The 11,597-nt window shown below is 40.5% G+C and overlaps 1 protein-coding gene across 2 annotated transcripts in view; it reads right to left on the reverse strand.

The window, feature by feature from the left end:
* Nucleotides 1–7,785: 7,785 nt before the first annotated feature.
* rgs19 (regulator of G protein signaling 19) overlaps nucleotides 7,786–11,597 on the reverse strand; it is a 25,528-nt gene continuing 21,716 nt past the window's right edge. For both annotated transcript variants that reach the window (XM_030769555.1, XM_030769556.1), the window contains 2 exons: nucleotides 11,120–11,354; nucleotides 7,786–7,974 (listed from right to left, as the gene is read on the reverse strand). In XM_030769555.1, coding sequence (XP_030625415.1) covers nucleotides 7,786–7,974; nucleotides 11,120–11,354 — 424 coding nt within the window. The remainder of the gene's footprint in view (nucleotides 7,975–11,119; nucleotides 11,355–11,597) is intronic.

Below are 11,597 nucleotides of genomic sequence, written 5' to 3' on the forward strand. Positions count from 1 at the left end.
AAAAAAAAAAAAAAAAGTTAGATGTGAATAATTATTTTGTTAGCTTTTTTTTTTTTTTTTTTTCTTACTTGAATATTATAAAGAAGGTGAGTTTTTCTTAGCTCATCTGCTTTGCCTCTGAGAACGCTTGTGCCTTTCTAAAACACTTCTGGGTTTCACACTGGCCTGCTGAGTTAGACTTCTGTGCATTTCTGCCAGACATAGAAATGTGTGAGAGTATGCTTTATACAGTAACCTTACATGCATATGTAGCTTATGCATTTCCATTTTGACTGTTGTTTTTCTTTTTCTTTTTTAATAATTATTCTTTTGCGACCAAACATGGAAGGAGAGTTGCTTTTCCAGTCACACAAGTGTTACGTAGAAGAAGAGTTAGCTGTTGTACCTTCCATTAGCACCGCTTGTCTCTCTTGCCTAGAGGAAGAAGAGAAATAGTTATGGGGAAACTATCAAAAGAGATTTTGTTTCCCCTGGTTGATGTATTTTCATGCGTAACATACGAGTCTCTGGCTTTGTTAAATTCCCGGACGATCTCATTAAACATGCGTGAAGAGACCAGACAGTGGTATAAAGTGTCTGATTTGGTTTTTCACTGTGACATACAAGAGGTTACACTTCATCTTAACTCCGTATCAAAAAATGGGAAAAGAAAAAAGGAACTGAAGCTTTTAGAATGTGGAAGTTATCACATGATGATGAAAACACACACACACACCAGGCACGCATGCAAGTCTTCCGCCTGTCCTGAAACTAACTCTGGACTTCAGTGTCTAATAAAGAATATGAGCTCTGTGAAACTGTGTTTTGTCTTTTAGCCACAAGAGGGTGCAGTGCATGCTCAGATAGACACTAGTGTGTCTACAGAGATTAGATTACATAACAAATGAAACATGGAGTAAATTAAATTAAATGAATGGAAAAAAAAAGGCCAGATTAATTCAATGTTCCTTACAAGATCTACCGTATGAATTTATCAGTTTATGTACTATGTGAGTTGTGTTTAACTGCACTTCATGTTTCCTTAAAGATGGGAGAAAAGCTAAATCTTTTAAAGCAGTACCCTAATAAAAAAGGAAACTGGATGATCTGTAGTATACTGGACTGAATTCAAATATGGCTTATTATGGTAAACAACATACTGCTAATAACTCATTTTTAGATACTAAAACATTTTCTTTTCCATGCAATAGTTAAATTGAGAATTACATTCACACGACAATGGTAACGATATTTGATATCCTCATCAGAATTGTTAATAAACTCTGAGAATAGAGACAGCTCATTATGGAACAGACCAAGCACAGGTGGCAAGAATCTTTGGATGTCTCCCAAGCTGTAATTCATGTTAAGTTGCCATAACAATTTTTAATTATCTCTGCCAAAAATAAATCTGCTCTTGACTAGTTCAGACTGTGGAGATTACTGGGGGACATCTTTGATGGTCCAAATTAAACAACACTGGAAAACAGGCTTCACACTAAAAGAAGAAAGATATTCAGCCACATAAATAGCCTATGTGGTGTGTGTGTGTGGGGGGGGGGGCATGCATTTGGGAAAAGTCTGATCAGATATCAGCACACAAAAGCAACATTCTTGTGAAGCATGAGTTCACACACTAACACAACTTCATCACCACTGTCTTGAAGAGTTAATCACACAGCAATAGTCACCATTAACCATAATAATCATAGAGCTCTCTCTCTCTCTCTCTCTCTCTCTGCTGACCAGCCAAAAGGTCAGTGGGTTGATGTCACTGACACCTCTCTTACCTGCACTGCCATCTACCGCAAGACTCTCATCGGAATGGCAGCACTGAATCACATGTTCTACTGCTGTAATGTTTGTGGAACTAAAAGGAGAGGGTGGTGGGGGGGGGGGGGGGGTCACTTGAAAAAAACAAAACAAAACAAAACTCTCTATTGGTATTTCCGCTTTTTTTTTTTCCTTTTTCTTTTTTCATTTGTTTGTTTTCCTGTTCTAGCTCACAATCATAACTTATAAATTACAGAGGTAAGGCCATAAATCATCAGATGCTTTGTACGCTTGATTACATATTTTTTCTATTCAAACTACAGAGTCTCCAGGCGTTGAGTCACCTACAGGCTTAGCTGACTCTAACGCTGAGGTACGTAGAGGTGCCTAGCCAGTCCCTCTGTTTGTTTTGGCAATAATATAGTATTTCCGTACATGCTCGCAATAGCCATGCAGAGAGATGACAAAAAAAAGGGCAAATCCCTCTGGAGACAGCAGTCAAATACTTTACTCTACAGAGGGCTGCTATGGATTAGGAAGCTTTAACTAGCCCAGTGTTTAGATCCTTTTACCTTATAAGGGGATTTACAGCCAAGTAATTCCTTATTTCCAGTTACACACTTATCCCGCTCTTTTGAACTGGACCCGGCATGTGGTGGTTGAGTTTTGATTGCTGAAACTTCTGGAAAAACTTGGTAGGCTTGTGGTTCAATAACTGACATCCAATAGAAATTCCAATATATCATATCAGGTCTGGCCTGTAGTCTTCCTGTGCTATGTTTGTATTTTTCACATCATCCCAAAAGTCAAAATAAGTACAAATGGTTTTGATCAAATACAGTTGTACATAATGGGAATATAGTTTGTTTAATGTAGCAGAAGAAGTTGGAAAACACTCAAGGGAAAAGGCAGATTGTCATAAATTTCAATGGTTAAGACGTGTGTGTTTGTGTGTAACATGGTTCTAGTTTACAGTCTGTTCTCAGGCCAGTGTGTGTGGAAAAATGTGGGGTAACATTTTGTTGTTGTTGTTGTTTTTTAGATGTTAAGGGATATGCAGGTAGTGCATATTAGGGGACGATAAACCTTGTAAGCCACAACTGAATAATAACACAAACATCTTTATTATAATTATAATCATAATTTTTTCTTTAAAAAAACAAAACAAAAAGGTATCTGCAACCAAGTTCAAGGTTACCCAAAAAAAAAAAAAAAGTTACAGATGCAAATACCATTTGCAAATACCAATATGATCTGGCCGGTATAGAGGTAATCCCCCAAACCTTTCCCTCTGTCCCCCCAATCCCAAATTCAGCCTCACCATAGAGGGTACCTTAAAATGGCACCAAGGTGCAAAAAGCACCTGCCAAAAAACAAACAAACAAACAAAAAGGCTCCCACATCATGGCAACAGATCATAAAATTAAACGTTTTGGTCCTGAAGTCCATAAACATATTTTTAAACCCATTATTTGATTTTTTTTTCTTTCTAATTACAAAATGTAATGCTAAGGTCAATAAATAAGTGTCCTTAAAGTCCTTTAGTCGGGGAGTGGAATCTCGCTGCTGCACGGCTGATGAGACAAGTGTGAAGAAGACTGTGTCAGCAAAAGTAAAAAAAAAAAAAAAATAGAGAGAAAGAGGGAAAGAGAGAGAGAGAGAGGTGATGGGGTGCATTGATGAGAGGTGCACATTTATCTTGCCATGTTCATTGTTTTTGCTTTGTTTTTTTTGTTTTTTTCATTCTCTTTTTATCACTCACATTAAAGCCAAAGACATCAACAGATCCTTATCTTTAAGCAAATGTAAAAAGAGGGGAGCATTGCAAAAAAAAAATTATATATATATCATATATATAATATTAAAAAAAAGACAACACTGTGTATACTGCAACTCTAAACATACATTTGTTTATGTTGTGGATTGTTGTTGTGGCGACATATGAGTGCTCTAAAGCGCACACTCAGACCCCAGTAGGTGCACACACACACACACACACACACACACACACACACACACACACAAAAAGACACACATGTATATCACTCACCCATCTGAGAGCAAAAGTGTGTCGTTTTTGTTTGAGTTAAATTTGAGGACCGTAAGAAGGCTAGGCTAATTTGGCACCTTTAAGAAATCTAGGTAAACATAGGCAGCACTGAACCATACATTTTCTCTCTCCCTCTCTCTCTTTCTCACCAATAAGACACCAGCAAACATCCACCTAACAGTACACAAGAGCTCAGGAAGTCACTGCTGAGCTTGGCCAAGTCAGTGTGAATGTGCCCCACCCCCCTCCCCCCTCCATGGTTCACTGTTCTATTAAACCCTATAAGACAGGCAGGGGCTGAATGGCATGCTCCTGAGTGGATGAATTTGAAACATGACGAGAATCAAAAGCTTGGACGGACGGACTATGCAAAATCAGAGGCCTTAATCCCAGCATAACCTTCTCTTCTTAACCTTCTTCAACGCACACACACACACACACACACACACAAACACACCAGTCTTGATCCCTGAATGAAACATACATACAGATGCAGACACATACACACACACACACACACACTTGCCAAACTCCTGCAAAAATCATTATGGTCATATTTAGCTGCAAGTAACTAAATCAGACCAGAAAAATAACGTCACAGTGAACAACAAAAACACTTATTAAATATAGGGCATATAATTTTAATAACATATTAAAACTGTACACTATCATGCATGACGGATAATTCCTCCTGGGGAAAAAGGCATTGATCATACCTCTGTATGGAACAGTAAGGAAAAAAAATCCTCTAACATCTGTTTGGCAACATTTTATTAATATTATAAACTCTAAATAGAACCTTTTTATGCTATCTTTAAACTTTGCGTATTACAAACATATCATAATTGTATATAAATCTGAGTATACTACACTAGGTATACATTTACAAAACAAGATTAAGGAATAACATAATTTCCTTGGAGATCTTGGATATGAAGTGTGTGGTCGATGCTATCTGCTCTCCCTGCACTAAAACGAGTGAATCCCTCGTTCATTCCAGATGGACTGGATATTCTGAAGTTACGTCTTAAATTAGAGGGATGAGACACATGAGAGCAGTCTGTGAATGCCGTGATCAAAGTCTTTTAAACCCTGGTGAAATAATGGTGTTTTGAAGTCACTTAAAAAAAAGAAAAAAAGAAAGGATTTCCGTGTTTTTATTTTTGGGAGTTTTGAATGATGCTGAATGGCTTGACCAAAGTGGCAAAGTGTTAAGTTTGAGAGAGGGTTGGTAAGTCAGACAGTCTGCGATAAAGACACACGAAAAAGCTCGATCGGTCAAAGACAGTGTTCATCTAATTCAGAGCTTGGAAGAGAGAACTCTTTTTTAATAAATCGTTATAAATCACTATATAAATTAGTATGGTTCTCTGAGGGCGCAGCAGCGGTGAGGCAACCTCATCAGGGTGAGAAACCACTCACCATAAAAAAAAATGGAAAAAAAAAAAAAAAAAAACTGAAAAAAAAGAAGAAAAAACAAGATATTCTGAAACAGTACCACTGAACTGGAGTCACTAAAGTTCCACATATCTCTTCACTCAGGCACATTAAACTCTATGTATGGCCTGTGGACTAATTTTTCTTTCTTTCTCTGTGCAGTTGACCACACGCAGAAGCGGTTTGCGTCCGAGGTTCGCACTGTGAAATGCATGGGAATCAAAGAGACTCAGAGGCCTACTACAGCAGCTTAATGTTAGCACCATAAATCATTTTCATTTTTCCATCCTTTCATCTCATTCCCTCTCTCTCTCTCTCTCTCTCTCTCACGCTCTCATTCACTCCTACATCAGTCACTGGATTACAGGGCTGTGAGTACTAATAGAGAAGGGGAAAAGAGAGGTATTCTTCCAGATGCAGGAAATGTTCAGGAAAAAAGCAGACCCACTGCCCGAAAGGTACGGCATGTGCACTGGACTCAGGGAATCTTCAGTAGGGAAACAGAAACAGATATTGCGACGAGTCCTTTGCGGTTGTATGATATGGTCGTTTCACGGAGAATGTTTTAGAGTAGCAGCTGAACCAGCCCTAACGCCGTTCTAGTGGCATTTATTAACTTCAAAAAAAAAAAAAGAGTCAGACTTAGTGCTGTCAAGTATTACCTACTGCTATCGTTCTAGGCCAGGGCTTTCGGGGAAGGAATGGCAGAGAGTGAGGAGTTATTCCTCTAACACGTATACACATGTAAAAAATGTCATACATGAACAAATGCATCCAGCTGTCGGAGGGGTGTGAGGAGTTGTGTTGGATTGACTGTTGCTGAAATGAGGTTTGACAGACACATGTTAAAAACAGTGCCTGTGAATGTAGAGTGAAGAGTTTGGCCAGTGTGACACAGTGTGTGTGTGTGTGATTAATGCTACAGTACCAGATGCTATGTCCCTACAAACATGCACACACACACACACGCACACACACACACACACACACACACAACGAACATAAATGCACACATGATACAGATATTCTTGGTTCAGAGCACAGCCCGTGTTTTATAAAAAAAAAAAAAAAAATGAAAAGAAAAACAACCCCCCCCCCCCCCTCCCCCAGCAAAAAACATCATATTCTGCTGTCAATCATCAAAATTAACTTCATTACTTTACATATGAAAGGCAAGGAGTGTTTGAATGTGAGAGTGAGAATTTTTTTATGATTGTGTGTGTGGTGAATTAGCGCTTTGTGATCGGGCCTGTTCCTATGCTGTCCGCTGACAGAGTTTGACCTCAGGAGAAACACGACACACCCATTCAGAGTACATACCTCAGATTACCAACAGGGTGCGCCAGAGAGGCACAGCCATTCACCCCAACCATAGAAATAACAAACAGAGTGTACTCGAGTGCTTCAGATCAACAGCTTGCTCGGTTTTTGAAGGATGTTCCAGGTTTTTTTTTGTTTATATATGTACAAGAAAAAAAATCACAGTTTAACAAAATAGAAAATAAATAACATTAATAATACTAATTTCAAATGCATTTGAGTGACAAGTCTAATTAAGACCTAGGCATCTTCTCGTTGTTTGACTACAGACATCCGTTGTCCTTGTCTCCTTTTTGCAGCTGTTGTTAACCCATCCATTAACATACTGTATTTCTTTTTTTAACTTCCACGTTTTTTTTTCCTTTCTTCTTTTTCTTTTCTTTCTTTTCCTTTTTTTTTTTTTTTTGCACCTGGGTAATCTTAAGCCCCTCGCTTGAAACAACTAACCACTCAGCTCCTTGCCTCAGAGAACCGATCCCAGCAGGGAGACAGTGGAAAGGTCAAAGGTCAGAGTTGAAGAGAGGATAGTGGAGTGACGGGAGCTCCGGTGGTCCTGAAGAACGAGACTGAGGGAAAGTCAACTCCAGTGTCTTATTGCAGAGGGTCTCTGAGCTCTCCTCAAATTTGTGATGCCAGGAGAAAAAAAATAAAATAAAAGCATGTATGTATTTACATATATTTATCTAAAATAAAAAATACAGATCATTGTGTAAATCAGTAGTTGATGCTGGAGTAGCTGGAGCCAAAGGCAGAGGAACAATTGAACGGAGAGAGAGAGAGAGAGAGAGAGAGAGAGAGCGAGAGAGAAAGGGGGAAAAAAATGTGTTGTCCTCCACTAACAACCCTGTGTCTTCCAGTTTTAATCTGTGCAGAGTCAGCAAACCCACTGAGAGCCAGGGACTCTTTTTTTTTTTTTTTTTTTTAAACTGAGTAAAAGCAGAAAGAGTAAAAAACAAACAAACAAACAAACAAAAAAACCCAAAAACAAACAAAAAGAAAAAAAAACACGGGCAACAGAGACGAAAATGATCCAACATCGATGATTGTTTTAAAAAAAATCCCACAGAGTGATGGACATTTTCTCCTTTAGTGGTTGTGCAGTGTAGAGAGACAGAAAAAGTTGTGAAACAGCTGTGTGATGCAGCAGTAGAAAGTGATGAGCAGTGTAAGAGAGAGAGAGAGAGAGAGAGAGAGAGAGAGAGCGCGAGGCCAGTGGAGTGAAGAGTCTATGATTCGGAAGAGGAACGCGAGCCTCCCTGCACCAGTGATCTGTAGATTGAGGAGTTGAGGAATCGTGGGTAGGAGTCTCTGTGCATGAGCGTGTAAATCTGCAGCTGCGCATCCTCAAAGATGTGTGGAGTAGGATCCTGCATTTTTCTATTAATCACCTCCCTCACCCGAGAGTCCAGACTCACCTGAGAGAGAGAGAGAGAGAGAGAGAGAGAGAGAGAGAGAGAGAGAGAGAGAGAGAGAGAGAGAGACATTAAGCAATTGTAGTGGGGCATGAGACATAACAGATATGTGTGTGTGAATATGTGTGTGTGCAAGCACATGTGTACGATATACTGAATACATACATTCAAATCTACATGCTGGGGGAATAAACCCCACCAAAAAAATAAATGAGATAATTCCACACCATGAGGATGTGTTACATATGCTTTCATACGGATGCCGTTCCATATCAGGCGCTTACATTAAAATATCACTGCTGTCAAACCGTAGGACACCACAGGACTAGAATCAGGAGCGTGTGAAATCCAAATACGATGTTCCTGAGTGGGGGCAAAACTGGCAGTGCCCACAGAAAGTTCTGGGTCCTGCTCTGTGTCATCTCTATGCTCCCCCGACACACTAGCTCACCCCCCCACCCCCCTTTCCCACTCACCCACTCACACTAAAGTCTATTTATAGAATCACCAGCAGGAGGGGAGCCAAGGGAAAGCAATTCATAGTTTCCTGTGGCAAACCTTTATTTAATGCTGCTGAGAGCATGAGAGGGGCCAGGAGAGCCACTCAGAGAGAAAGAAAGAAAGAAAGAAAGAGAGAGAGAGAGACAGAGAGAGAGAGACAGAGAGTGAGACAGAGAGAGAGCGAGACAGAGAGAGAGAGAGAGAGAGAGAGAGAGAGAGAGAGAGAGAGAGAGAGAGAGAGAGAGAGAGAGATCTGTAAGCTCTCCTGTCCTGACTCCCAGTGGTGATGAGAGACGACACACAGAGCCCTCTAGCACACAGGCTAAATAAAGCAACCAAGACACACATACACACACACACACCCATACTGTACATTTCTAGGCATACAATATATACAGCTCTCAAAACATCAGAAAGTACAAGCACATCATACTTAAAAGAAACAACAAATCCGCCCCCAAACGCACACATAACATACACACATAATGCACAAACATAAAAGCAATGGTCATTCTACGTAATATCATAAATACATAAACAGCACTGTTACCAGCAGTCTATGACTGAACATGGAACAGACATCACAAATAGATGTAAACATAGAAGAATCAAATTATGACACTGCTGCTGTTTTCAGTTCAGTGCCAAGAAAAGAAAGATGTGTTCATGTTTCTGCACACTGTCTGCATATGCCCCTGTATACAGTACATACATAGACACACTGCTACCCTCCACAAGGCCATGAGCCCAAACATAAACATGGCCCACACACACATGCAGGTCCAACTGCAGCACTGTCTACTGGCACCAACAATGCCAAGTGTGTGAGGGGCTGCAGGAGACCAGTCAGGGATCTGCTCCTCTGTGAGTGTGTGTGTGTGTGTGTGTGTGTAAGTAAAAAACAAATCCATGCATCGCTAACACTTTGAGTTAACCTGCTAACAGATGTGGGCCATGGGCTGCCCATGTTGGTGGCATGACAGCCAATCAGTGGAAGAGCTCAGGTTATGGAAGGTGTAACAGGGAACACTTCTCATTCCTCACTATCAGCTCCATCTAACTGATATCAGCTTTCTACAAACATACCACACAGTCATACAGAGCTAACTCCACATCATCACGATGGCCGCATATACACCCTGATCCTCCTCATACAGATTAAAACCCTCCCTCTGTGTGTGTGTGTGTGTGTGTGTGTGTGTGTGTGCTAGTCTGCAAGGACTGGAGGAAGGCCGGGAGAGAAAAAAGCATTTGGAGGGATGGACAGCAGTGAACACAGGGCAGAGCAAACAACAGCAGAATATTACATTTACACACACACACACACACACACCACACACTCATTAGTGTTGTACCGATAGATGTATTCGTACCAAACTGTAATGTAACAGTATGTTGTGCACGTTGGAAACTGAACCATTTTCCACTTGGCAATAGTTAAAGCAAATGTATAATGTGACACACTGACTGCGACATAAATTTTAAGTAGGCAGTCCCCTTTGAAGTAATGCAAACTGCATTATTATTTTCAACCCTAAAATGAACATTAAAGCCAGGCATGTGTTCTTGCTTATTTAATGAGCTAAAAGTAAGTTACAGGACATTCTCTCAAAATTCCCATCCTGACAAGGATACTTGAAAAGTATAATGACATTTGCCTTTTCTTTTCTTCTTTTTTGGTCTAGAATGCCACGCAGAAAACGTGTCAATTTAGGACCCCTGAAAACCGTGGTGTTGATTGGGGTGTGGGTTTTGAGCACAACTGCATTTCCAATACACACACTCAGATGGTAAAACAAACAATGCACCTGTAGCCATCAAGTCAGCCAGTCTCAGATGACCTGTCATATGCTATGTATTCAATACTTAATGAGGCTAATCTTAAAGAAATACGGGAGAGAGAGAGAGAGAGAGAGAGAGAGAGAGAGAGAGAGAGAGAGAGAGAACAGCTAAATGAAGCTTTCAGTCATGAGAGAAGAGTGGGTTGAGATTTGGGGACTATGATGACAATAAATGTCACTGTATCCATACGTGAGGAAGATTACTCCTCTTCCTCTCCATCAGCTTTCTCCTGTATACGCTTTCAACTTAGGTCTGCCCTTACTCCACAGCAGCTTAAGCTTTTAAAGTTTTAGCTACAGACATTACACACTTTAATAAGAGCTTTGCGAGCAATCCATCGGAGGAGGGGCACTATAGACACACAGACTCAAGAGTTTCTTACTGGGAACATTTGATCCATTAAGAGCCCTGAAAATCTACCTAGAGATATTCACTAAAGCCATCCATGCTATAACCAATTTCCCCATGGGGACAAATAAAGTATCTATCTATATTGCAGCACAAAGCAAGCCGTATGGACTCTATAGATTGACAGGGTAGGGATGTCTGGCCCAGAAAGCTTTCACTGTGACTGTAAACTAAAGATATACAGCGTAAACTAAAGATATACATTTAATCCTCACAGGTCCCATTATCTACCTTTCCCAGACAATGTGGATTGGTGAGCTCGTGATTTGTTAAAGTAATGTGCTTTGCGTGTTTGTATATGAGAGTATGTGTGTGTGTGAGTGAGTATGTGTGTGTGCGTGTGTGTGTGGGTTTGCGTGTGTATGTGTGTGCGCTCGTATGTGAGTGTGACTTGTACCTCCTTGGGTGAGAGTATAGAGATGTAGTCCTCATAGATTAAGCGGGCTTTCTCCTCAATCGTACTTTTGTTAATCTCTTTTTTAAGATCTTCACAGGCTAGCCAGAAGAGCATGTTCTCCTCACTGTACTCCGTCCTCAAGAATTCCCTGAAGACATTACGACCTGCTGGGTTCTTCATCAGCTTGTCAAACGACTGTGCCCATAGCCGTATCTCCTCCACTGTGGGTTTGGTGCTTTGGGGGGGGGGGGGGGGTGGAAGGGGAGGGGGGGGGGGGGTGAGTGAAAGACAGACAGGTTTTATGACAGGTTATTAATGTGTAAGTGCATGTTTGACAGTGGTTCAAGTCACTGAAAGAAAGAACAATTTAAGACGTTACAGGATAACATATATCAACAAAAGTGTTGTTATCAGCGCTGTTCTTGGCACCTGATCACACACAACCATTTCACAGACACAGTCTCTTACACACATCTAA

The sequence above is a fragment of the Chanos chanos genome, chromosome 3, assembly GCF_902362185.1.
Source record: "Chanos chanos chromosome 3, fChaCha1.1, whole genome shotgun sequence".
Classification (NCBI taxonomy): Eukaryota; Metazoa; Chordata; class Actinopteri; order Gonorynchiformes; family Chanidae; genus Chanos; species Chanos chanos.